The sequence below is a fragment of the Salmo salar genome, chromosome ssa12 (assembly GCF_905237065.1).
Source record: "Salmo salar chromosome ssa12, Ssal_v3.1, whole genome shotgun sequence".
Classification (NCBI taxonomy): domain Eukaryota; kingdom Metazoa; phylum Chordata; class Actinopteri; order Salmoniformes; family Salmonidae; genus Salmo; species Salmo salar.
The window spans coordinates 91,873,456-91,901,304 of NC_059453.1; the positions used below are offsets into that span (position 1 = coordinate 91,873,456).

Genomic DNA, 27,849 nt, shown 5'->3' on the forward strand with positions numbered 1-27,849 from the left:
GAAAGTAAATGTAATTGATAAAATGTACTTAAGTATCAAAAGTAAAAGTATAAATAATTTCAAACTCCTTATATTAAGCAAACCAGACAGCACCATTTTCTTGTTTTTAAAATTTACAGATAGCCAGGGGCACACTCCAACACTCAGACATCACTTACAAACGAAACATTTGAGTTTAGTGAGTCCGCCACATCAGAGGCAGTAGGGATGACCAGGGATGTTCTCTTGATAAGTGAGTGAATTGGACCATTTTCCTGTCCTGCTAAGCATTCAAAATGTAACGAGTACTTTTGTGTGACAAGGAAAATATATGGAGTAAAAGGTACATTATCTTCTTTAGGAATGTAGGGAAGTAAAAGGAAAAGTTGTCAAAAATAAAAATAGTAAAGTACAGATACCAAAAAAAATGACTTAAGTACTACTTGAAAGTAGTTTTACACCACTGGGTTAGGGTTGGCAGCTAGGGTTAGGTTTAGGGTTAAGGTTAGGGGTTAGGGAAAATAGGATTTTGAATGGGACTGAATTTTGTGTCCCACAAGGTTAGTTATACAAGACTGTGAACTGAAATGGCATGGACAGCATTCTGCATTACCTAGGTGTCAAGACTTCCAAGCCAGGGGACGCAATTCTTAATGCATTTCAATGTTCTATTGGTTCAATTCAGACATTCTCCACTGAGTTATATTGTTTTGTAAATTAATGCAAAACAAAATCATATCACATTTGTAAATGTACGCTTCAAATGTAATTTCTTTTTTGTTACGATACTGCATTTACACTTTTTTTTGTCTTTACACTTTATAAAAAATATCTCAATAAAATGGTTATAGATATGAAGCAACAATATTGTTTCACTGCAGAGAAACTCTAATCTGCACAAAACAATGACAGAAAACAAGGACTATAGTGGTGATACGGTGATTTATTGATCTAACGGGTAAAACATCTCCTCCACATCACTGTCCTGATCTGCTCCATCCAGAAATATCTGATTCAGCACACCAGTCATCCTACGATAGAGCAACAACATCTACTGCACGTTTCCTGGTGTGTTCATTACTGCGTCTGGGTTAGGAATAACAAACGTCCTAAACCCACTGAGGTAGTCCCCAGGACCTGGGGTGAAGAACATTGTCTGCAATTGGACGTTGTAGCATGGTAGCATGCCTAATCTAGCCTGTGGGGTGTGCAGAGTGTTCCCCAAAAGAAAGACAGCCCCTAGTGAGTAATTCTAGTTTAAATCCGTGGCACAAACATTCCACCGTCTTACCTAGCGTGCAGGGTGCGCATTGCGTTGACTCTTCCTCGGTTGACGTCCATCTCCAGCAGGCGTGGGATACAGCGGATGTTAGAGGGCCCGGCTGGGATCTTCCTGGCCAGCCACATGCAGCGCAGAGTCCTGTCTGCCTGCCACAGAGTATTCATCTTGCCTTGTTCTTTTTCGCTATGACACACACACACACACACACACACACACACACACACACACACACACACACACACACACACACACACACACACACACACACAGAGAGAGAGGAAGCAGAGGATTACATGGTGCTCTGTGTGGAATGTTCTGTTGACAGTGTTGGCAGCAGATGTGGTGGGGGGATACAGGACTAGGTGTGTTAGTAGTTGATGTGGTGGGGGATACAGGACTAGGTGTGTTAGTAGTTGATGTGGTGGGGGATACAGGACTAGGTGTGTTAGTAGTTGATGTGGTGGGGGATACAGGACTAGGTGTGTTAGTAGTTGATGTGGTGGGGGGATACAGGACTAGGTGTGTTAGTAGTTGATGTGGTGGGGGGGATACAGGACTAGGTGTGTTAGTAGTTGATGTGGTGGGGGGATACAGGACTAGGTGTGTTAGTAGTTGATGTGGTGGGGGGTACAGGACTAGGTGTGTTAGTAGTTGATGTGGTGGGGGGATACAGGACTAGGTGTGTTAGTAGTTGATGTGGTGGGGGATACAGGACTAGGTGTGTTAGTAGTTGATGTGGTGGGGGGGATACAGGACTAGGTGTGTTAGTAGTTGATGTGGTGGGGGGATACAGGACTAGGTGTGTTAGTAGTTGATGTGGTGGGGGATACAGGACTAGGTGTGTTAGTAGTTGATGTGGTGGGGGGGATACAGGACTAGGTGTGTTAGTAGTTGATGTGGTGGGGGGATACAGGACTAGGTGTGTTAGTAGTTGATGTGGTGGGGGGATACAGGACTAGGTGTGTTAGTAGTTGATGTGGTGGGGGGATACAGGACTAGGTGTGTTAGTAGTTGATGTGGTGGGGGGATACAGGACTAGGTGTGTTAGTAGTTGATGTGGTGGGGGATACAGGACTAGGTGTGTTAGTAGTTGATGTGGTGGGGGGATACAGGACTAGGTGTGTTAGTAGTTGATACAGGTGGTGGGGGGATACAGGACTAGGTGTGTTAGTAGTTGATGTGGTGGGGGGATACAGGACCAGGTGTGTTAGTAGTTGATACAGGTGGTGGGGGGATACAGGACTAGGTGTGTTAGTAGTTGATGTGGTGGGGGATACAGGACTAGGTGTGATAGTAGTTGATGTGGTGGGGGGATACAGGACTAGGTGTGTTAGTAGTTGATGTGGTGGGGGGATACAGGACCAGGTGTGTTAGTAGTTGATACAGGTGGTGGGGGGATACAGGACCAGGTGTGTTAGTAGTTGATACAGGTGGTGGGGGATACAGGACTAGGTGTGTTAGTAGTTGATGTGGTGGGGGATACAGGACTAGGTGTGTTAGTAGTTGATGTGGTGGGGGGATACAGGACTAGGTGTGTTAGTAGTTGATGTGGTGGGGGGGATACAGGACTAGGTGTGTTAGTAGTTGATGTGGTGGGGGGATACAGGACAAGGTGTGTTAGTAGTTGATACAGGTGGTGGGGGGATACAGGACTAGGTGTGTTAGTAGTTGATGTGGTGGGGGGATACAGGACTAGGTGTGTTAGTAGTTGATGTGGTGGGGGGATACAGGACTAGGTGTGTTAGTAGTTGATGTGGTGGGGGGATACAGGACTAGGTGTGTTAGTAGTTGATGTGGTGGGGGGATACAGGACTAGGTGTGTTAGTAGTTGATGTGGTGGGGGGATACAGGACTAGCTGTGTTAGTAGTTGATAAGGTGGTGGGGGATACAGGACTAGGTGTGTTAGTAGTTGATGTGGTGGGGGGATACAGGACTAGGTGTGTTAGTAGTTGATGTGGTGGGGGATACAGGACTAGGTGTGTTAGTAGTTGATGTGGTGGGGGATACAGGACTAGGTGTGTTAGTAGTTGATACAGGTGGTGGGGGGATACAGGACTAGGTGTGTTAGTAGTTGATACAGGTGGTGGGGGGATACAGGACTAGGTGTGTTAGTAGTTGATACAGGTGGTGGGGGGATACAGGACTAGGTGTGTTAGTAGTTGATACAGGTGGTGGGGGGGATACAGGACTAGGTGTGTTAGTAGTTGATGTGGTGGGGGGATACAGGACTAGGTGTGTTAGTAGTTGATGTGGTGGGGGATACAGTACTAGGTGTGTTAGTAGTTGATACAGGTGGTGGGGGGATACAGGACTAGGTGTGTTAGTAGTTGATGTGGTGGGGGGATACAGGACTAGGTGTGTTAGTAGTTGATACAGGTGGTGGGGGGGATACAGGACTAGGTGTGTTAGTAGTTGATGTGTTGGGGGGATACAGGACTAGGTGTGTTAGTAGTTGATGTGGTGGGGGGATACAGGACTAGGTGTGTTAGTAGTTGATAAGGTGGTGGGGGATACAGGACTAGGTGTGTTAGTAGTTGATGTGGTGGGGGGATACAGGACTAGGTGTGTTAGTAGTTGATGTGGTGGGGGGATACAGGACTAGGTGTGTTAGTAGTTGATGTGGTGGGGGGATACAGGACTAGGTGTGTTAGTAGTTGATGTGGTGGTGGGATACAGGACTAGGTTTGTTAGTAGTTGATGTGGTGGGGGATACAGTACTAGGTGTGTTAGTAGTTGATGTGGTGGGGGATACAGGACTAGGTGTGTTAGTAGTTGATACAGGTGGTGGGGGGATACAGGACTAGGTGTGTTAGTAGTTGATGTGGTGGGGGGATACAGGACTAGGTGTGTTAGTAGTTGATGTGGTGGGGGATACAGGACTAGGTGTGTTAGTAGTTGATACAGGTGGTGGGGGGATACAGGACTAGGTGTGTTAGTAGTTGATGTGGTGGGGGGATACAGGACCAGGTGTGTTACTAGTTGATACAGGTGGTGGGGGGATACAGGACTAGGTGTGTTAGTAGTTGATGTGGTGGGGGATACAGGACTAGGTGTGTTAGTAGTTGATGTGGTGGGGGGATACAGGACTAGGTGTGTTAGTAGTTGATACAGGTGGTGGGGGGATACAGGACCAGGTGTGTTAGTAGTTGATACAGGTGGTGGGGGGATACAGGACCAGGTGTGTTAGTAGTTGATGTGGTGGGGGGATACAGGACTAGGTGTGTTAGTAGTTGATGTGGTGGGGGGATACAGGACTAGGTGTGTTAGTAGTTGATGTGGTGGGGGATACAGGACTAGGTGTGTTAGTAGTTGATACAGGTGGTGGGGGATACAGGACTAGGTGTGTTAGTAGTTGATGTGGTGGGGGATACAGGACTAGGTGTGTTAGTAGTTGATGTGGTGGGGGGATACAGGACTAGGTGTGTTAGTAGTTGATGTGGTGGGGGGATACAGGACTAGGTGTGTTAGTAGTTGATGTGGTGGTGGGATACAGGACTAGGTGTGTTAGTAGTTGATGTGGTGGGGGGATACAGGACTAGGTGTGTTAGTAGTTGATGTGGTGGGGGGATACAGGACTAGGTGTGTTAGTAGTTGATGTGGTGGGGGGATACAGGACTAGGTGTGTTAGTAGTTGATGTGGTGGGGGGGATACAGGACTAGGTGTGTTAGTAGTTGATGTGGTGGGGGATACAGGACTAGGTGTGTTAGTAGTTGATACAGGTGGTGGGGGGATACAGGACTAGGTGTGTTAGTAGTTGATGTGGTGGGGGGGATACAGGACTAGGTGTGTTAGTAGTTGATGTGGTGGGGGGATACAGGACTAGGTGTGTTAGTAGTTGATACGTGGTGGGGGGATACAGGACCAGGTGTGTTAGTAGTTGATGTGGTGGGGGGATACAGGACTAGGTGTGTTAGTAGTTGATACAGGTGGTGGGGGGATACAGGACTAGGTGTGTTAGTAGTTGATGTGGTGGGGGATACAGGACTAGGTGTGATAGTAGTTGATGTGGTGGGGGGATACAGGACTAGGTGTGTTAGTAGTTGATGTGGTGGGGGGATACAGGACTAGGTGTGTTAGTAGTTGATGTGGTGGGGGGATACAGGACTAGGTGTGTTAGTAGTTGATGTGGTGGGGGGATACAGGACTAGGTGTGTTAGTAGTTGATGTGGTGGGGGGATACAGGACTAGGTGTGTTAGTAGTTGATGTGGTGGGGGGATACAGGACTAGGTGTGTTAGTAGTTGATGTGGTGGGGGATACAGGACTAGGTGTGTTAGTAGTTGATGTGGTGGGGGGATACAGGACTAGGTGTGTTAGTAGTTGATACAGTGGTGGGGGGGATACAGGACTAGGTGTGTTAGTAGTTGATACAGGTGGTGGGGGGATACAGGACTAGGTGTGTTAGTAGTTGATGTGGTGGGGGATACAGGACTAGGTGTGTTAGTAGTTGATGTGGTGGGGGGATACAGGACTAGGTGTGTTAGTAGTTGATGTGGTGGGGGGATACAGGACTAGGTGTGTTAGTAGTTGATGTGGTGGGGGGATACAGGACTAGGTGTGTTAGTAGTTGATGTGGTGGGGGGATACAGGACTAGGTGTGTTAGTAGTTGATGTGGTGGGGGGATACAGGACTAGGTGTGTTAGTAGTTGATGTGGTGGGGGATACAGGACTAGGTGTGTTAGTAGTTGATGTGGTGGGGGATACAGGACTAGGTGTGTTAGTAGTTGATGTGGTGGGGGGATACAGGACTAGGTGTGTTAGTAGTTGATACAGGTGGTGGGGGGATAAAGGACTAGGTGTGTTAGTAGTTGATAGGTGGTGGGGGGATACAGGACTAGGTGTGTTAGTAGTTGATGTGGTGGGGGGATACAGGACTAGGTGTGTTAGTAGTTGATGTGGTGGGGGGATACAGGACTAGGTGTGTTAGTAGTTGATGTGGTGGGGGGATACAGGACTAGGTGTGTTAGTAGTTGATGTGGTGGGGGGATACAGGACTAGGTGTGTTAGTAGTTGATGTGGTGGGGGGATACAGGACTAGGTGTGTTAGTAGTTGATAGGTGGTGGGGGGATACAGGACTAGGTGTGTTAGTAGTTGATACAGGTGGTGGGGGGATACAGGACTAGGTGTGTTAGTAGTTGATACAGGTGGTGGGGGGATACAGGACTAGGTGTGTTAGTAGTTGATGTGGTGGGGGGATACAGGACTAGGTGTGTTAGTAGTTGATGTGGTGGGGGATACAGGACTAGGTGTGTTAGTAGTTGATGTGGTGGGGGGATACAGGACTAGGTGTGTTAGTAGTTGATGTGGTGGGGGGATACAGGACTAGGTGTGTTAGTAGTTGATGTGGTGGGGGGATACAGGACTAGGTGTGTTAGTAGTTGATGTGGTGGGGGGATACAGGACTAGGTGTGTTAGTAGTTGATGTGGTGGGGGATACAGGACTAGGTGTGTTAGTAGTTGATGTGGTGGGGGGATACAGGACTAGGTGTGTTAGTAGTTGATGTGGTGGGGGGATACAGGACTAGGTGTGTTAGTAGTTGATACAGGTGGTGGGGGGATACAGGACTAGGTGTGTTAGTAGTTGATACAGGTGGTGGGGGGATACAGGACTAGGTGTGTTAGTAGTTGATACAGTGGTGGGGGGGATACAGGACTAGGTGTGTTAGTAGTTGATACAGGTGGTGGGGGGATACAGGACTAGGTGTGTTAGTAGTTGATACAGGTGGTGGGGGATACAGGACTAGGTGTGTTAGTAGTTGATACAGGTGGTGGGGGGATACAGGACTAGGTGTGTTAGTAGTTGATACAGGTGGTGGGGGGATACAGGACTAGGTGTGTTAGTAGTTGATACAGGTGGTGGGGGGATACAGGACTAGGTGTGTTAGTAGTTGATACAGGTGGTGGGGGGATACAGGACTAGGTGTGTTAGTAGTTGATACAGGTGGTGGGGGGATACAGGACTAGGTGTGTTAGTAGTTGATGTGGTGGGGGGAAACAGGACTAGGTGTGTTAGTAGTTGATACAGGTGGTGGAGGGATACAGGACTAGGTGTGTTAGTAGTTGATGTGGTGGGGGGATACAGGACTAGGTGTGTTAGTAGTTGATGTGGTGGGGGGATACAGGACTAGGTGTGTTAGTAGTTGATGTGGTGGGGGGGTACAGGACTAGGTGTGTTAGTAGTTGATGTGGTGGGGGATACAGGACTAGGTGTGTTAGTAGTTGATGTGGTGGGGGGATACAGGACTAGGTGTGTTAGTAGTTGATGTGGTGGGGGATACAGGACTAGGTGTGTTAGTAGTTGATGTGGTGGGGGATACAGGACTAGGTGTGTTAGTAGTTGATGTGGTGGGGGGATACAGGACTAGGTGTGTTAGTAGTTGATGTGGTGGGGGATACAGGACTAGGTGTGTTAGTAGTTGATGTGGTGGGGGGATACAGGACTAGGTGTGTTAGTAGTTGATGTGGTGGGGGGATACAGGACTAGGTGTGTTAGTAGTTGATGTGGTGGGGGGATACAGGACTAGGTGTGTTAGTAGTTGATGTGGTGGGGGGATACAGGACTAGGTGTGTTAGTAGTTGATGTGGTGGGGGGATACAGAGACTAGGTGTGTTAGTAGTTGATACAGGTGGTTGGGGGATACAGGACTAGGTGTGTTAGTAGTTGATGTGGTGGGGGGATACAGGACTAGGTGTGTTAGTAGTTGATACAGGTGGTGGGGGGGATACAGGACTAGGTGTGTTAGTAGTTGATACGTGGTGGGGGATACAGGACTAGGTGTGTTAGTAGTTGATGGTGGTGGGGGGATACAGGACTAGGTGTGTTAGTAGTTGATGTGGTGGGGGATACAGGACTAGGTGTGTTAGTAGTTGATGTGGTGGGGGATACAGGACTAGGTGTGTTAGTAGTTGATGTGGTGGGGGGATACAGGACTAGGTGTGTTAGTAGTTGATGTGGTGGGGGGATACAGGACTAGGTGTGTTAGTAGTTGATGTGGTGGGGGATACAGGACTAGGTGTGTTAGTAGTTGATGTGGTGGTGGGATACAGGACTAGGTGTGTTAGTAGTTGATGTGGTGGGGGGATACAGGACTAGGTGTGTTAGTAGTTGATACAGGTGGTGGGGGGATACAGGACTAGGTGTGTTAGTAGTTGATGTGGTGGGGGGATACAGGACTAGGTGTGTTAGTAGTTGATACAGGTGGTGGGGGGATACAGGACTAGGTGTGTTAGTAGTTGATGTGGTGGGGGGGATACAGGACTAGGTGTGTTAGTAGTTGATACAGGTGGTGGGGGGATACAGGACTAGGTGTGTTAGTAGTTGATGTGGTGGGGGGATACAGGACTAGGTGTGTTAGTAGTTGATGTGGTGGGGGGATACAGGACTAGGTGTGTTAGTAGTTGATGTGGTGGGGGGATACAGGACTAGGTGTGTTAGTAGTTGATGTGGTGGGGGATACAGGACTAGGTGTGTTAGTAGTTGATGTGGTGGGGGGATACAGGACTAGGTGTGTTAGTAGTTGATGTGGTGGGGGATACAGGACTAGGTGTGTTAGTAGTTGATGTGGTGGGGGATACAGGACTAGGTGTGTTAGTAGTTGATGTGGTGGGGGATACAGGACTAGGTGTGTTAGTAGTTGATGTGGTGGGGGGATACAGGACTAGGTGTGTTAGTAGTTGATGTGGTGGGGGGGATACAGGACTAGGTGTGTTAGTAGTTGATGTGGTGGGGGGATACAGGACTAGGTGTGTTAGTAGTTGATGTGGTGGGGGGATACAGGACTAGGTGTGTTAGTAGTTGATGTGGTGGGGGGATACAGGACTAGGTGTGTTAGTAGTTGATGTGGTGGGGGGATACAGGACTAGGTGTGTTAGTAGTTGATACAGGTGGTTGGGGGATACAGGACTAGGTGTGTTAGTAGTTGATGTGGTGGGGGATACAGGACTAGGTGTGTTAGTAGTTGATACAGGTGGTGGGGGGATACAGGACTAGGTGTGTTAGTAGTTGATGTGGTGGGGGATACAGGACTAGGTGTGTTAGTAGTTGATGTGGTGGAGGATACAGGACTAGGTGTGTTAGTAGTTGATGTGGTGGGGGGATACAGGACTAGGTGTGTTAGTAGTTGATGTGGTGGGGGGATACAGGACTAGGTGTGTTAGTAGTTGATGTGGTGGTGGGATACAGGACTAGGTTTGTTAGTAGTTGATGTGGTGGGGGATACAGGACTAGGTGTGTTAGTAGTTGATGTGGTGGGGGATACAGGACTAGGTGTGTTAGTAGTTGATACAGGTGGTGGGGGATACAGGACTAGGTGTGTTAGTAGTTGATGTGGTGGGGGAGACAGGACTAGGTGTGTTAGTAGTTGATGTGGTGGGGGATACAGGACTAGGTGTGTTAGTAGTTGATACAGGTGGTGGGGGGATACAGGACTAGGTGTGTTAGTAGTTGATGTGGTGGGGGGGATACAGGACCAGGTGTGTTAGTAGTTGATACAGGTGGTGGGGGGGATACAGGACTAGGTGTGTTAGTAGTTGATGTGGTGGGGGATACAGGACTAGGTGTGGTAGTAGTTGATGTGGTGGGGGGATACAGGACTAGGTGTGTTAGTAGTTGATACAGGTGGTGGGGGGATACAGGACCAGGTGTGTTAGTAGTTGATACAGGTGGTGGGGGGATACAGGACCAGGTGTGTTAGTAGTTGATGTGGTGGGGGGGATACAGGACTAGGTGTGTTAGTAGTTGATGTGGTGGGGTGATACAGGACTAGGTGTGTTAGTAGTTGATGTGGTGGGGGGATACAGGACTAGGTGTGTTAGTAGTTGATGTGGTGGGGGGATACAGGACTAGGTGTGTTAGTAGTTGATGTGGTGGGGGGATACAGGACTAGGTGTGTTAGTAGTTGATGTGGTGGGGGGATACAGGACTAGGTGTGTTAGTAGTTGATGTGGTGGGGGGATACAGGACTAGGTGTGTTAGTAGTTGATGTGGTGGGGGGATACAGGACTAGGTGTGTTAGTAGTTGATGTGGTGGGGGGATACAGGACTAGGTGTGTTAGTAGTTGATACAGGTGGTGGGGGGGATACAGGACTAGGTGTGTTAGTAGTTGATGTGGTGGGGGGATACAGGACTAGGTGTGTTAGTAGTTGATACAGGTGGTGGGGGATACAGGACTAGGTGTGTTAGTAGTTGATGTGGTGGGGGATACAGGACTAGGTGTGTTAGTAGTTGATGTGGTGGAGGATACAGGACTAGGTGTGTTAGTAGTTGATACAGGTGGTGGGGGGATACAGGACTAGGTGTGTTAGTAGTTGATGTGGTGGTGGGATACAGGACTAGGTGTGTTAGTAGTTGATGTTGTGGGGGATACAGTACTAGGTGTGTTAGTAGTTGATGTGGTGGGGGATACAGGACTAGGTGTGTTAGTAGTTGATACAGGTGGTGGGGGGATACAGGACTAGGTGTGTTAGTAGTTGATACAGGTGGTGGGGGGATACAGGACTAGGTGTGTTAGTAGTTGATGTGGTGGGGGATACAGGACCAGGTGTGTTAGTAGTTGATACAGGTGGTGGGGGGATACAGGACTAGGTGTGTTAGTAGTTGATACAGGTGGTGGGGGGGATACAGGACTAGGTGTGTTAGTAGTTGATACAGGTGGTGGGGGGATACAGGACTAGGTGTGTTAGTAGTTGATGTGGTGGGGGGATACAGGACCAGGTGTGTTAGTAGTTGATACAGGTGGTGGGGGGATACAGGACTAGGTGTGTTAGTAGTTGATGTGGTGGGGGGATACAGGACTAGGTGTGTTAGTAGTTGATGTGGTGGGGGATACAGGACTAGGTGTGTTAGTAGTTGATGTGGTGGGGGGATACAGGACTAGGTGTGTTAGTAGTTGATGTGGTGGGGGGATACAGGACTAGGTGTGTTAGTAGTTGATACAGGTGGTGGGGGGATACAGGACTAGGTGTGTTAGTAGTTGATGTGGTGGGGGGATACAGGACTAGGTGTGTTAGTAGTTGATGTGGTGGGGGATACAGGACTAGGTGTGTTAGTAGTTGATGTGGTGGGGGGATACAGGACTAGGTGTGTTAGTAGTTGATGTGGTGGGGGGATACAGGACCAGGTGTGTTAGTAGTTGATACAGGTGGTGGGGGATACAGGACTAGGTGTGTTAGTAGTTGATGTGGTGGGGGGATACAGGACTAGGTGTGTTAGTAGTTGATGTGGTGGGGGATACAGGACTAGGTGTGTTAGTAGTTGATGTGGTGGGGGATACAGGACTAGGTGTGTTAGTAGTTGATGTGGTGGGGGGATACAGGACTAGGTGTGTTAGTAGTTGATACAGGTGGTGGGGGGATACAGGACTAGGTGTGTTAGTAGTTGATGTGGTGGGGGGATACAGGACTAGGTGTGTTAGTAGTTGATGTGGTGGAGGATACAGGACTAGGTGTGTTAGTAGTTGATACAGGTGGTGGGGGGATACAGGACTAGGTGTGTTAGTAGTTGATGTGGTGGGGGGATACAGGACTAGGTGTGTTAGTAGTTGATACAGGTGGTGGGGGGGATACAGGACTAGGTGTGTTAGTAGTTGATACAGGTGGTGGGGGGGATACAGGACTAGGTGTGTTAGTAGTTGATGTGGTGGGGGATACAGGACTAGGTGTGTTAGTAGTTGATGTGGTGGGGGGATACAGGACTAGGTGTGTTAGTAGTTGATGTGGTGGGGGGATACAGGACTAGGTGTGTTAGTAGTTGATGTGGTGGGGGATACAGGACTAGGTGTGTTAGTAGTTGATGTGGTGGGGGGATACAGGACTAGGTGTGTTAGTAGTTGATGTGGTGGGGGGGGATACAGGACTAGGTGTGTTAGTAGTTGATGTGGTGGGGGGATACAGGACTAGGTGTGTTAGTAGTTGATGTGGTGGGGGGATACAGGACTAGGCGTGTTAGTAGTTGATGTGGTGGGGGATACAGGACTAGGTGTGTTAGTAGTTGATGGTGGTGGGGGATACAGGACTAGGTGTGTTAGTAGTTGATGTGGTGGGGGGATACAGGACTAGGTGTGTTAGTAGTTGATGTGGTGGGGGGATACAGGACTAGGTGTGTTAGTAGTTGATACAGGTGGTGGGGGGATACAGGACTAGGTGTGTTAGTAGTTGATACAGGTGGTGGGGGGATACAGGACTAGGTGTGTTAGTAGTTGATGTGGTGGGGGGATACAGGACTAGGTGTGTTAGTAGTTGATACAGGTGGTGGGGGGATACAGGACTAGGTGTGTTAGTAGTTGATACAGGTGGTGGGGGGATACAGGACTAGGTGTGTTAGTAGTTGATGTGGTGGGGGGATACAGGACTAGGTGTGTTAGTAGTTGATAGTGGTGGGGGGGATACAGGACTAGGTGTGTTAGTAGTTGATCAGGTGGTGGGGGGATACAGGACTAGGTGTGTTAGTAGTTGATGTGGTGGGGGATACAGGACTAGGTGTGTTAGTAGTTGATGTGGTGGGGGGATACAGGACTAGGTGTGTTAGTAGTTGATGTGGTGGGGGGATACAGGACTAGGTGTGTTAGTAGTTGATGTGGTGGGGGGGATACAGGACTAGGTGTGTTAGTAGTTGATGTGGTGGGGGATACAGGACTAGGTGTGTTAGTAGTTGATGTGGTGGGGGGATACAGGACTAGGTGTGTTAGTAGTTGATGGTGGTGGGGGGATACAGGACTAGGTGTGTTAGTAGTTGATGTGGTGGGGGATACAGGACTAGGTGTGTTAGTAGTTGATGTGGTGGGGGATACAGGACTAGGTGTGTTAGTAGTTGATAGGTGGTGGGGGGATACAGGACTAGGTGTGTTAGTAGTTGATACGTGGTGGGGGATACAGGACTAGGTGTGTTAGTAGTTGATGTGGTGGGGGATACAGGACTAGGTGTGTTAGTAGTTGATGTGGTGGGGGGATACAGGACTAGGTGTGTTAGTAGTTGATAAGGTGGTGGGGGATACAGGACTAGGTGTGTTAGTAGTTGATGTGGTGGGGGGATACAGGACTAGGTGTGTTAGTAGTTGATGTGGTGGGGGGATACAGGACTAGGTGTGTTAGTAGTTGATGTGGTGGGGGGATACAGGACTAGGTGTGTTAGTAGTTGATGTGGTGGGGGATACAGGACTAGGTGTGTTAGTAGTTGATGTGGTGGGGGGATACAGGACTAGGTGTGTTAGTAGTTGATGTGGTGGGGGGATACAGGACTAGGTGTGTTAGTAGTTGATGTGGTGGGGGGATACAGGACTAGGTGTGTTAGTAGTTGATGTGGTGGGGGGATACAGGACTAGGTGTGTTAGTAGTTGATACAGGTGGTGGAGGGATACAGGACTAGGTGTGTTAGTAGTTGATGTGGTGGGGGATACAGGACTAGGTGTGTTAGTAGTTGATGTGGTGGGGGGGGATACAGGACTAAGTGTGTTAGTAGTTGATGTGGTGGGGGGATACAGGACTAGGTGTGTTAGTAGTTGATGTGGTGGGGGATACAGGACTAGGTGTGTTAGTAGTTGATACAGGTGGTGGGGGGATACAGGACTAGGTGTGTTAGTAGTTGATGTGGTGGGGGGATACAGGACTAGGTGTGTTAGTAGTTGATGTGGTGGGGGGATACAGGACTAGGTGTGTTAGTAGTTGATGTGGTGGGGGGGATACAGGACTAGGTGTGTTAGTAGTTGATGTGGTGGGGGGATAAAGGACTAGGTGTGTTAGTAGTTGATGTGGTGGGGGGATACAGGACTAGGTGTGTTAGTAGTTGATGGTGGTGGGGGGGATACAGGACTAGGTGTGTTAGTAGTTGATGTGGTGGGGGGATACAGGACTAGGTGTGTTAGTAGTTGATGTGGTGGGGGGATACAGGACTAGGTGTGTTAGTAGTTGATGTGGTGGGGGGATACAGGACTAGGTGTGTTAGTAGTTGATGTGGTGGGGGGATACAGGACTAGGTGTGTTAGTAGTTGATGTGGTGGGGGGATACAGGACTAGGTGTGTTAGTAGTTGATGTGGTGGGGGGGATACAGGACTAGGTGTGTTAGTAGTTGATGTGGTGGGGGGATACAGGACTAGGTGTGTTAGTAGTTGATGTGGTGGGGGGATACAGGACTAGGTGTGTTAGTAGTTGATGTGGTGGGGGATACAGGACTAGGTGTGTTAGTAGTTGATGTGGTGGGGGGATACAGGACTAGGTGTGTTAGTAGTTGATGTGGTGGGGGGATACAGGACTAGGTGTGTTAGTAGTTGATGTGGTGGGGGGATACAGGACTAGGTGTGTTAGTAGTTGATGTGGTGGGGGATACAGGACTAGGTGTGTTAGTAGTTGATGTGGTGGGGGATACAGGACTAGGTGTGTTAGTAGTTGATGTGGTGGGGGGATACAGGACTAGGTGTGTTAGTAGTTGATGTGGTGGGGGGATACAGGACTAGGTGTGTTGGTAGTTGATGTGGTGGGGGGATACAGGACTAGGTGTGTTAGTAGTTGATGTGCTGGGGGGATACAGGACTAGGTGTGTTAGTAGTTGATGTGGTGGGGGGATACAGGACTAGGTGTGTTAGTAGTTGATGTGGTGGGGGGGATACAGGACTAGGTGTGTTAGTAGTTGATGTGGTGGGGGGATACAGGACTAGGTGTGTTAGTAGTTGATACAGGTGGTGGGGGATACAGGACTAGGTGTGTTAGTAGTTGATGTGGTGGGGGGATACAGGACTAGGTGTGTTAGTAGTTGATGTGGTGGGGGGATACAGGACTAGGTGTGTTAGTAGTTGATGTGTGTGGGGATACAGGACTAGGTGTGTTAGTAGTTGATGTGGTGGGGGGATACAGGACTAGGTGTGTTAGTAGTTGATGTGGTGGGGGGATACAGGACTAGGTGTGTTAGTAGTTGATGTGGTGGGGGATACAGGACTAGGTGTGTTAGTAGTTGATGTGGTGGGGGGATACAGGACTAGGTGTGTTAGTAGTTGATGTGGTGGGGGATACAGGACTAGGTGTGTTAGTAGTTGATGTGGTGGGGGGATACAGGACTAGGTGTGTTAGTAGTTGATGTGGTGGGGGGATACAGGACTAGGTGTGTTAGTAGTTGATGTGGTGGGGGGATACAGGACTAGGTGTGTTAGTAGTTGATGTGGTGGGGGGATACAGGACTAGGTTGTGTTAGTAGTTGATGTGGTGGGGATATAGGACTAGGTGTTTTAGTAGTTGATACAGGTGGTGGGGGGATACAGGACTAGGTGTGTTAGTAGTTGATACAGGTGGTTGTCTTGACACATGATGGAGAAAGTTAACTCAGTTTCTGCCTCATGATGTACCTGATATTGGGAGAAATTATTATTGGAGGATTCTATCTAGAGATAGAACATTTTGAAGACAGTTCAACTTACTTCGAGATAAAACAAAAAGTTTTTAAAAAATCACTGCGCTAAATGATGTGGTGTGTTGTGTTTGCGTGAAGCCTACCTGTGAATACTGCTCCATGGGTATGTCTCAGGTAAAGGTGGGGGTAAGTGTACCTGGGAAGATGGGGGATGGTGTGCTAATGACGACGGGTGTGGGTGTGCAGGCGAAGCGAGGTGTGTAAGTGGGTATAGGTGTGTGGATGGTGGGGTTTGGAGTGAAGATGGGGCTAGACGTGCCAGTGACAGGGATGATGGAAGATTGGAGCTGGGACTGGGCCTCAGAGACCACTGTAGTTTGGTAGGCACCACCGTCATGATGGGACGGGGCAGATCCTGGTTGGTGTTGCATGGGACCGGAGCGGCCAGATGCAAGTTGTAGTCCACTCTCAGCTGTTGAGATAGAGTAGAGTAGGACAGAGTAGAGTAGAGTAGAGTAGGACAGAGTAGAGTAGAGTAGGACAGAGTAGAGTAGAGTAGGACAGAGTAGAGTCGTGTAGAGTAGAGTAGAGTCGTGTAGAGTAGAGTAGGACAGTAGTGTAGAGTAGAGTAGAGTAGGACAGAGTAGAGTAGTGTAGAGTAGGACAGAGTAGAGTAGAGTCGTGTAGAGTAGAGTAGTGTAGAGTAGAGTAGGACAGAGTAGAGTAGGACAGTAGAGTAGAGTAGAGTAGAGTAGAGTAGGACAGAGTAGAGTAGTGTAGAGTAGGACAGAGTAGAGTAGTGTAGAGTAGAGTAGTGTAGAGTAGAGTAGTGTAGAGTAGAGTAGAGTAGGACAGTAGAGTAGAGTAGAGTAGCGTAGGACAGTAGAGTAGAGTAGAGTAGGACAGTAGAGTAGAGTAGTGTAGAGTAGAGTAGTGTAGAGTAGAGTAGAGTAGGGTAGTGTAGAGTAGAGTAGTGTAGAGTAGGACAGAGTAGAGTAGAGTAGAGTAGAGTAGAGTAGAGTAGAGTAGAGTAGGACAGAGTAGAGTAGTGTAGAGTAGGACAGAGTAGAGTAGAGTAGAGTAGAGTAGGACAGAGTAGAGTAGTGTAGAGTAGAGTAGTGTAGAGTAGTGTAGAGTAGTGTAGGACAGAGTAGAGTAGAGTAGTGTAGAGTAGAGTATAGAGTAGTGTAGAGTAGAGTAGAGTAGTGTAGAGTAGAGTAGAGTAGAGTAGAGTAGAGTAGGACAGAGTAGAGTAGAGTAGAGTAGGACAGAGTAGAGTAGAGTAGAGTAGGACAGTAGAGTAGAGTAGAGTAGGACAGTAGAGTAGAGTAGAGTAGGACAGTGGAGTAGAGTAGAGTAGTGTAGAGTAGGACAGTGGAGTAGAGTAGAGTAGTGTAGAGTAGGACAGTAGAGTAGTGTAGAGTAGAGGAGGACATTAGAGTAGAGTAGAGTAGGACAGTAGAGTAGAGTAGAGTAGAGTAGAGTAGTGTAGAGTAGAGGAGGACAGTAGAGTAGAGTAGGACGGTAGAGTAGAGTAGTGTAGAGTAGAGTAGTGTAGAGTAGGACAGTAGAGTAGAGTAGAGTAGAGTAGGACAGAGTAGAGTAGAGTAGAGTAGAGTAGAGTAGGACAGAGTAGAGTAGTGTAGAGTAGAGTAGTGTAGAGTAGAGTAGGACAGAGTAGAGTAGAGTAGAGTAGTGTAGGACAGAGTAGAGTAGAGTAGAGTAGAGTAGAGTAGAGTAGGACAGAGTAGAGTAGAGTAGTGTAGTGTAGAGTAGAGTAGTATAGTGTAGTATAGTGTAGAGTAGTGTAGAGTAGGACAGTAGAGTAGAGTAGTGTAGTGTAGAGTAGAGTAGAGTAGGACAGTAGAGTAGAGTAGTGTAGAGTAGAGTAGTGTAGAGTAGTGTAGAGTAGTGTAGGACAGAGTAGTGTAGGACAGAGTAGTGTAGAGTAGAGTAGAGTAGAGTAGAGTAGAGTAGGACAGTAGAGTAGAGTAGAGTAGAGTAGGAGAGTAGAGTAGGACAGTAGAGTAGAGTAGTGTAGAGTAGGACAGTAGAGTAGAGTAGAGTAGTGTAGAGTAGAGTAGTGTAGAGTAGAGGAGGACAGTAGAGTAGAGTAGAGTAGGACAGTAGAGTAGAGTAGTGTAGAGTAGAGTAGTGTAGAGTAGTGTAGAGTAGGACAGTAGAGTAGAGTAGAGTAGAGTAGGACAGAGTAGAGTAGAGTAGAGTAGGACAGAGTAGAGTAGAGTAGAGTAGGACAGAGTAGAGTAGTGTAGAGTAGAGTAGTGTAGAGTAGAGTAGGACAGAGTAGAGTAGAGTAGAGTAGAGTAGTGTAGGTCAGAGTAGAGTAGAGTAGAGTAGGACAGAGTAGAGTAGAGTAGTGTAGAGTAGAGTAGAGTAGAGTAGGACAGAGTAGAGTAGAGTAGAGTAGTATAGTGTAGTATAGTGTAGAGTAGTGTAGAGTAGTGTAGAGTAGGACAGTAGAGTAGAGTAGTGTAGAGTAGTGTAGAGTAGAGTAGAGTAGGACAGTAGAGTAGTGTAGAGTAGAGTAGTGTAGAGTAGTGTAGGACAGAGTAGTGTAGGACAGAGTAGTGTAGAGTAGTGTAGAGTAGAGGTAGAGTAGGACAGAGTAGAGTAGAGTAGGACAGAGTAGAGTAGTGTAGAGTAGAGTAGAGTAGGACAGAGTAGAGTAGGACAGAGTAGAGTAGGACAGAGTAGAGTAGGACAGAGTAGAGTAGAGTAGGACAGAGTAGAGTAGAGTAGAGTAGGACAGAGTAGAGTAGAGTAGTGTAGAGTAGAGTATAGAGTAGTGTAGAGTAGAGTATAGAGTAGTGTAGAGTAGAGTAGAGTAGGACAGAGTAGAGTAGAGTAGTGTAGTGTAGAGTAGAGTAGTATAGTGTAGTATAGTGTAGAGTAGTGTAGAGTAGGACAGTAGAGTAGAGTAGTGTAGTGTAGAGTAGAGTAGAGTAGGACAGTAGAGTAGAGTAGTGTAGAGTAGAGTAGTGTAGAGTAGTGTAGAGTAGTGTAGGACAGAGTAGTGTAGGACAGAGTAGTGTAGAGTAGAGTAGAGTAGAGTAGAGTAGAGTAGAGTAGGACAGTAGAGTAGAGTAGAGTAGAGTAGGAGAGTAGAGTAGGACAGTAGAGTAGAGTAGTGTAGAGTAGGACAGTAGAGTAGAGTAGAGTAGTGTAGAGTAGAGTAGTGTAGAGTAGAGGAGGACAGTAGAGTAGAGTAGAGTAGGACAGTAGAGTAGTGTAGAGTAGAGTAGTGTAGAGTAGTGTAGAGTAGGACAGTAGAGTAGAGTAGAGTAGAGTAGGACATAGTAGAGTAGAGTAGAGTAGGACAGAGTAGAGTAGAGTAGAGTAGGACAGAGTAGAGTAGTGTAGAGTAGAGTAGTGTAGAGTAGAGTAGGACAGAGTAGAGTAGAGTAGAGTAGAGTAGTGTAGGTCAGAGTAGAGTAGAGTAGAGTAGGACAGAGTAGAGTAGAGTAGTGTAGAGTAGAGTAGAGTAGAGTAGGACAGAGTAGAGTAGAGTAGAGTAGAGTAGTATAGTGTAGTATAGTGTAGAGTAGTGTAGAGTAGTGTAGAGTAGGACAGTAGAGTAGAGTAGAGTAGTGTAGTGTAGAGTAGAGTAGGACAGTAGAGTAGTGTAGAGTAGAGTAGTGTAGAGTAGTGTAGGACAGAGTAGTGTAGGACAGAGTAGTGTAGAGTAGTGTAGAGTAGAGTAGAGTAGGACAGAGTAGAGTAGAGTAGGACAGAGTAGAGTAGTGTAGAGTAGAGTAGAGTAGGACAGAGTAGAGTAGGACAGAGTAGAGTAGGACAGAGTAGAGTAGGACAGAGTAGAGTAGAGTAGGACAGAGTAGAGTAGAGTAGAGTAGAGTAGGACAGAGTAGAGTAGAGTAGTGTAGAGTAGAGTATAGAGTAGTGTAGAGTAGAGTATAGAGTAGTGTAGAGTAGAGTAGAGTAGAGTAGGACAGAGTAGAGTAGTGTAGAGTAGAGTAGTGTAGAGTAGAGTAGGACAGAGTAGAGTAGGACAGAGTAGAGTAGAGTAGAGTAGGAGAGTAGAGTAGGAGAGTAGAGTAGAGAAGAGTAGGACAGTAGAGTAGAGTAGAGTAGTGTAGAGTAGGACAGTAGAGTAGAGTAGAGTAGTGTAGAGTAGGACAGTAGAGTAGTGTAGAGTAGTGTAGAGTAGAGTAGAGTAGGACAGAGTAGAGTAGAGTAGAGTAGAGTAGTGTAGTGTAGTGTAGTGTAGAGTAGAAAATAGTAGCGTATATAAAAAATAGATATATAAAAAAAAAAATCCTGACCTTGGAATAGAATCCTGGTTGTGAGGTATCAAAAACCAAAAACATTTTCCCTCCTAAAAGTTCCTATTTATATTTCTGGATTAACGTCTACCCCTGAACCACATTGACTCCTCCTAACCTGACTGAAGAGGTAGAGCATGTGTGCCAGACATCTGGCCCGTGTCAGTTCAATGGAAGTTTGCATCTCAGACCACTGCCTCGTCATCGTAGACTGGTGCACGTCCAGTCTTTGTAGGGACTTGTACAAGTCCTTGGCCGCCTGTCCATCGCTCATGTCACGCGCCAAGAGCAGTCTAGCATTCAGATTGTTTCTGTTTTGTAATAAAAATAATTTGTAGTTAGCGTTTAGATTTGATCAATTTCAAACAAGTATCATAGTTCACTACAACAACATTTTGTTTTTGTTTTCATGAGCTTGATGAGCATGGCCTTATTTCTATTACAGCATATTAGATGACTGCCATTCATATTCCATTCACTCAGTTCAATGTAACAGTGATAGGTTTAGGCTACTACATGATACTGGAATTTTCCCTGTACCCATCATGAGGTTGCTACAACCTAGGCTATGAATGAAAGTTTACAACGTAGGTGCAAAAAAGGTTGAGAGAAAGAAATTGAGGTGACAGACAGTGATACATGGACAGACAGTGACACATTCAATACCGCCTTCCACACTCTTGCCAGCATCTAGCTGATATAGGCTGTAATCATTAGTCCAACAGTTGCAAATGAGAGTTTGTAATCGACAAATTCAGGTACATTTATCCCCATTTCATTCTATTTGCTTCCATTTAAGAAATGTTTTTCAACAGAATCGGCGTACTGAATACACCCCTGATCACGCGTAAACACAGTTCACTTTCATAGCAACCACGTTGTAGTCCTTCTTGCATCTACGCACTCTACTGCGCTCACCTTTTCCCTTCGCTTTGGACTTCAATGCACAACACATCTGCTGTATGTGACCAGGCGAAAAAACCTTTCCAAGCTAAACCATGTCATTACCGCTACATACAGCCTACATCGTTGTCACCATATTAGCTAAAGTAACGTCCTAGTCAACATAGCTAATAGAACTAATGTTAGTAAACCCATTACAATCATGCAGTAAAGTTACAGTGTATAGTCAGTAAGCAGTTACACCGGTGGGCCCCGGTGGCAATAAATTAGTAAAACCAAAAGCTTACCTTGACTTGGAAGAGTTCCAGTGTTGTGTTGGATAGTCATAGCCAGCTAGCTAACATAGCATCCCTCTGTTTGAGCAGGGTGTTTGAGTAGGCTAAACTAGCTAGCTGCATTTGCTAGCTAAGTGAAACTGGAGAAAAAATGACATTCTCCTTCATTTTGTAAGAAATCAATTTGTTCAAAACTGTTCAACTATTTTCTTTCTCTTTGAGTCAACTACTCACCACATGTTATGCACTGCAGTGCTAGCTAGCTGTAGCTTATGCTTTCAGTACTAGATTCATTCTCTGATCATTTGATTGGGTGGAAGACATGTCAGTTCATGCTACAAGAGCTCTGATAGTAATTATGACAACTTCCGGAGGACATCCTCCAACCTATGTAAATCTATGGAAGGTGGTGAGCACCATGAGCCTCCTCTGTTTTTTATTGAAGTCAATGTACCCAGAGGAGGACAAAAGCTAGCTATCCTCCGGCTACACCATGGTGCTACCCTACAGAGTGCTGTTGAGGCTACTGTAGACCTTCGTTGCAAAATAGTGTTTTAATCAATTATTTGTTGACGTGATTATATTTAGTTACGTTCTATCTAAAAAGGATAACTTTTTTAATGTTTTACTATTTTAAAAAAAATGAAATTCATTGAGGAGGATGGTCCTCCCCTTCCTCCTCTGAGGAGCCTCCACTGCCCTACAACTACCTAGAGGCCATTTTGGGACCAAACTATGTTAAAGCCAGACAGGTACTAAATCAGCCAGCAAACCAGTCAACCAGACAGCCAACCAGACAATCAACCAACCAACCAACCAACCGACTAGCCACCCATCCATCAATCCACCCAGCCAGACAACCAACCAGCCAGCCAGACAACCGATTAGCCACCCATCCATCATCCATCAATCCACCCAGCCAGACAACCAACCAACCAGCCAGCCAGCCAACCAGACAACCAACCAACTGACTAGCCACCCATCCATCATCCATCAATCCACCCACCCAGCCAGCCAGCCAGCCAGCCAGCCAGCCAGCCAGCCAGCCAGCCTATAGTACCTGACGTGCTGCAGAGCTTTGTGCTTTATGAACCTCCTGATAAGACAGAGTAGTCTGTTCTCCACACTGCTAAGTGTCTGGATGATTATGTCCTTCACCATGCGGTAGAGCTGTGGGGAGATATGCCTGTTCACCACAGCCTGGTGGAGCAGCTTCAAGTTGGACCTGTAGGAAGTGAACCCTTCAATCAATCCATCAATCAATCAGTCAATCAATCCATCAATCATTTATTTTATAAAGCCCTTTTTTACATCAGCAGTTGTCACAAAGTGCTGTACAGTTTACCGTCCTAAACCCCGGTAAACCCTAGAACAAGTAGAAACAGAAGCAGAAGCACAGTGGCCAGGAAGAACTCCCTAGATGGAAGGAACCTAGGAAGAAACCTAGAGATGCAAAGTAAAAAGTCTTGCAGCTCCAAAAGCGTTAAGTCAAGCAACAAGTTGAACTATATGAACCACCTATTGACATTGTACTCACCACTGATCAACTGTCCTTACATGATTCCCTCTTGAACCTTGATCTGAGTAAAACCATACAGACCCCTGGGACTCCTTCGTCCACAATGTGCCTCACACACTATTCACTTTATAGTGCACTACTTTTGACCAGGGCCCTATGGGTAATGCCCTATATAGGGAATAGAAAGGGTGCCCTTTACGGTGCAGACATTACCTCTGGGATTCCACGTGGAAGATGTGGTTCACTTCCACCATGCGAGTCTTCATCAACTTGTCGGCCTCCAACGTCATGTCTGAGCTGTAGCGTTCCACATGGTCTGTCCACGACCTGGACTCGGCCATCTTCACGGGGATTCGTTTCTGGGTCTTCTGCACAAGGATGGAACGTTTCCTGGTTCTCCTCTGCTTCTCTACCACCTGAAGAGATGTTTATTTACAACACATTCTCGTTTACACCTGAAGAGATGTAAGTGTTATGTTATATGTATGACAGGTATGCATGTAACCAAATTGCCGTATGGGACATTCAAGTATTCATTAATTCATTTGTTCGTTCATTCACCTTCATTCATTCGTTCAATTGTTTGTTCATGCATTCATTCAATCATTTATTAGTTCATATGAGGACCACAATGGAAATAAGCCTCCGGGCATTATTGTGTTTTTATCCTCAATCAGCATACTACTTTTAATTATCGTAAAACTTCAATTAATAGCCCAGGGCTTTTATTTTCTTCAACCACTGAACACAACAGGCACTTCTTAGAGACAGGCTTCTATTTGAGACATGCTTCTATTTCCTTAACACACACAGCTTTTGCTCAATAAAATGTTGAAAAGCTAGTTGATTAACTAATTTACCTCATGGTGACGTCACTATGGAAGGCAAAAACTCCATTCCACCAAAACAGGCTGAAATTTCAGGTGGTCTTTTCAAACATATCTTACACTAAAAGGGCATTATCATAGTTTTCACAATTTCACAGTATTATTCCAACCTCATAGTGTGGAAATATATTTAAAACAAAGGAAAATCTAGTTTTTGACTGCACTGGGCCTTTAACAACCTTAACCCTTACCTGCCTTCACTTCGCCCATCGACGTTTAAACGGGACAGACGGCTACTTGAGACTGTGTTCAATTGAAGTTTTACGGTATCTAATAAATTCAATCAATCAATTAATTCACCTCAATCTCCTCCAGCTCCTCCTCTGATTCCTGGGGGGAGAGAATGGGGAGGTGGACCTGATGGGGGTGTTGTGGTTCCTCTGGACCTCTGGTCTCAGGCTTCCCCTGGTTCTTCCTATGCATCTCCACCAGGTTCTCCAGTGTCAGACGCAATTTGCAAACCTAGCAATGAATCAACAAAATTTATTTTATAAAGTCCTTTTTACATCAGCAGTTGTCACAAAGTCTTCTACAATAACCCTGTCTAGAGCACAAACAGAAAGTAAAAGGCAAGTCAAGTGAATTTATGACATTTGTATTTATTAGAATACATATTAAATAGGAATATGTTTTGTAAAAACTCTCAAGACAAACAATGAAACAATAAAAACATAGACAAGACAAGTCTAGTGTAAATACAGACCAAAACTATAGGCTACCTAGGCTAAAAGCACGAGGAATATACCTACAGTAGAGGTCGGAAGTTTACATACACCTTAGCCAAATACATTTCAACTCAGTTTTTCACAATTCCTGACATTTAATCCTAGTAAGAATTCCCTGTTTTAGGTCAGTTAGGTTCACCACTTTATTTTAAGATTGTGAAATGTCAGAATAATAGTAGAGAGAATGATTTCTTTCAGCTTTTATTTCTTTCATTACATTTTCACATTTTAGTCATTTAGCAGACACTCTTATCCAGAGCGACTTACAGTAGCGAATGCATACATTTCAAACATTTTTCTCCGTACTGGTCCCCCGTGGGAATCGAACCCACAACCCTGGCGTTGCAAACACCATGCTCTACCAACTGAGCCACACGGGACCACATTCACATCACATTCTCAGTGGGTCAGAAGTTTACATACACTCAATTAGTATTTGGTAGCATTGCCTTTAAATTGTTTAACTTGGGTCAAACGTTTCGGGTAGCCTTCCACAAGCTTCCCACAATAAGTTGGGGGAGTTTTGGCCCATTCCTCCTGACAGAGCTGGTGTAACTGAGTCAGGTCTGTAGGCCTCTTTGATCCCACACGCGTTTTCAGTGCTACCCACACATTTTCTATGGGATTGAGGTCAGGGCTTTGTGATGGCCACTCCAATACCTTGACTTTGTTGTCCTTAAGCCATTTTGCCACAACTTTGGAAGTATGCTTGGGGTCATTGTCCATTTGGAAGGCCCATTTGCGACCAAGCTTTAACTTCCTGACTGATGTCTTGAGATGTTGCTTCAATATATCCACATAATCTTTCTCTCCTCATGATGCTATCTATTTTGTGAAGTGCACCAGTCCCTCCTGCAGCAAAGCACCCCCACATCATGATGCTGCCAACCCCGTGCTTCACGGTTGGGATGATGTTCTTTGGCTTGCAAGACTCACCCTTTTTCCTCCAAACATAAGGATGGTCATTATGGCCAAACAGTTCTATTTTTGTTTCATCAGACCAGAGGAGATTTCTCCAAAAAGTACGGTCTTTGTCCCCATGTGCAGTTGCAAACCATAGTCTGGATTTTTTTATGGCGGTTTTGGAGCAGTGGCTTCTTCCTTGCTGAGCAGCCTTTCAGGTTATGTTGATATAGGACTCGTTTTATTATGGATATAGATACTTTTGTACCGGTTTCTTCCAGCATCTTCACATGGTCCTTTGCTGTTGTTCTGGGATTGATTTGCACTTTTCGCACCAAAGTACGTTCATCTCTAGGAGACAGAACGCGTCTCCTTCCTGAGCGGTATGACGGCTGCGTGGTCCCATGGTGTTTATACTTGCTTACTATTGTTTGTACAGATGAACGTGGTACCTTCAGGCATTTGTAAATTGCTCCCAAGGATGAACCAGACTTGTGGAGGCCTACAATTCTTTTTCTGAGGTCTTGTCTGATTTCTTTTGATTTTCCCATGATGTCAAGCAAAGAGGCACTGAGTTTGAAGGTTGGCCTTGAAATACATCCACAGGTACACCTCCAATTGACTAAAATAATGTAAATTAGTCTATCAGACGCTTCTAAAGCCATGACATCCTTTTCTGGAATTTTCTAAGCTGTTTAAAGGCACAGTTAACTTAGTGTATGTAAACTTCTGACCCACTGGAATTGTGATACAGTGAATTATAAGTGAAATAATCTGTCTGTAAACAATTGTTGGAAATATTCCTTGTGTCATGCTCAAAGTAGATGTCCTAACCGACTTGCCAAAACTCTAGTTTGTTAACAAGAAATTTGTGGAGTGGTTGAAAAAGGAGTTTTAATGACTCTAACCTAAGTGTATGTAAACTTCAGACTTCAACTGTACATGCTTATATAAAGTGCTTTCAGTAAAGTGCTATAGTTACGGAGAGTGCTTTCCAAATGGTGCCGTATTCCCTATATAGTGCACTAGTTCCCTATGTAGTCACACAGGGCTCGGGTCAAAAGTAGTGCACTATATAGGGAACATGGTGCCATTTGGAATGAAAAATAAATAAAGACCTGCTTCTTGCCCATCTCGTTGAGGTTCTTGAACTGGTCCAAGATGATGTTGAGGGAGTGGCGACGACTCTTTCCCTTCAGGTTTGACAAAGTCTTTTTACCTAACGAGGACCACCATTGGAGTACAACAATACATACATAAACAATCATCAATAATTAAATACACAATCAATTCCAACAACTTATTTCCATGTAAGTTGTTAGAATTAGTTCTGTTATTAATTCTTGATGATTTGTAATGTATGTATTGTTGTACTCCAATGGTGGGGCAATGTATTCATTCATTAATTAATTCATCCATCTATCCATTCACCTTCCAAGTCAAAGAGCTCTTGTATGTTGGCTCCCACATCCTTCACCGTGCGGTCCTGTTTCTGTATCTCATTGGTGATCTCCTTCAGCATGTCTCCTGGAGTTTTCTGGGTCGAGTCCCAGAACGCTGATTCGTCCAGTTTGTTGTCGTTGTCCATGAGCGGCACGTCTATGATGTCATCGTCAAACTTCCCCTGGAGGGGAATCACCACAAGTGAGAGAATGTCAGTGGGACAAAGGCCCCTAAACTGCAGTAAGAATCCAATAAAGGCAGAATGTCGGCTAGTATGATGCAGGAAACTTCACCCAACACCTAGTGACCTCATCAAGATATTCAGATCTCTTTGCGTCATGGCTAAGGTGTTGGGTTGACATTCGCTGGCCCGGGGCTACCCCCCCAAATTTGCTACAATATGCTGATGTGCTCCTACCTGTAGCTGCGTGATCATGTCGTTAAAAGAGTCTCTGATGGACCTCTGTAGATCGCAGTACAGCTTGATGATATCAGCTACCTTGGCTTTTCTGCTGGCGGCATCCATCCCTTCTAGCAGCTCACCATCTTTCCCCTTCCCTTGTCACCAGAAATTGACACCACATACTGCTCAGACTTCTGGATGGCCTCCAGAAGATCCATGCTCTTCCTCTCCACCTGCTCGATGATGTCTTCTGGATCCACTGAGATGTCTTCCAGAGACTCGACTTCTTCCACTTCTTCGCCAACAGGCTGGCCTGGCACCGGCTTTGGTTTCGGCCTCCATTTGGGGTACTTAAGCTTGGGGGTTGGTTGCGGAACCAGCTGATTGTTGAGAACTGGTGCTCCCTGTATGTTTTTTGAGGGAGCAACGACCACTATCTGCTGTTTCGGCCATGGATGTTTCGGGATCTCCTGCATCTGTTGGATCTGGAACAGTAGAATATCGTTCTGCTCCTTGACTGACGAAAGCTCATCCTCCATCTTGGTCATCTTGATCTGACTGTCTCCCACTTGGATCTTTATCTGGGCCAGCTCGAAGCGACAGTCCAAAGACTGCAGCTCCTCCACCTGTGCCAGAAGCTTCCTGGCTTCCTTGGTGCGCTCCTGGAATGCTTGGTTAAGGTTCTGCAGCCCTACCTGATCATAACAAACCGTATGTGTATACCATTTAGCATAGGCTTTAATTCAACGTGACTTACAGTACAGGGAGTGCATACATTCAAAATTGAGGCCGGGATTCAATCAAAAGCGTATCGTTGACAAGCGCAATGCAGTTTTGACGATGCACATTTTAATGGCAATTGCCTAGACGGAAATCACATTCATGGTAAACT

The 27,849-nt window shown here is 46.2% G+C and overlaps 1 protein-coding gene across 2 annotated transcripts; it reads right to left on the bottom strand.

Annotated features, from left to right (window-relative positions):
• Positions 1–168: 168 nt before the first annotated feature.
• Positions 169–27,373, bottom strand: LOC106566147 (uncharacterized). Of its 2 annotated transcripts, none has more exons than XM_045691933.1 (10): positions 26,973–27,373; positions 26,543–26,735; positions 26,230–26,330; positions 23,784–23,945; positions 22,810–23,012; positions 22,138–22,302; positions 20,018–20,210; positions 15,742–16,070; positions 1,271–1,444; positions 169–1,010 (listed from the first exon to the last, which is right to left on the bottom strand). In XM_045691933.1, the coding sequence occupies exons 1-10, from the start codon at positions 27,078–27,080 to the stop codon at positions 923–925; spliced, it is 1,716 nt and encodes a 571-aa protein (XP_045547889.1). In that variant the 5' UTR covers positions 27,081–27,373; the 3' UTR covers positions 169–922. The 2 variants fall into 2 exon arrangements, with proteins under 2 accessions (XP_045547889.1, XP_013989477.2); XM_014134002.2 differs by having other exon boundaries at positions 169–1,116.
• Between the last annotated feature and the right edge of the window lie 476 nt (positions 27,374–27,849).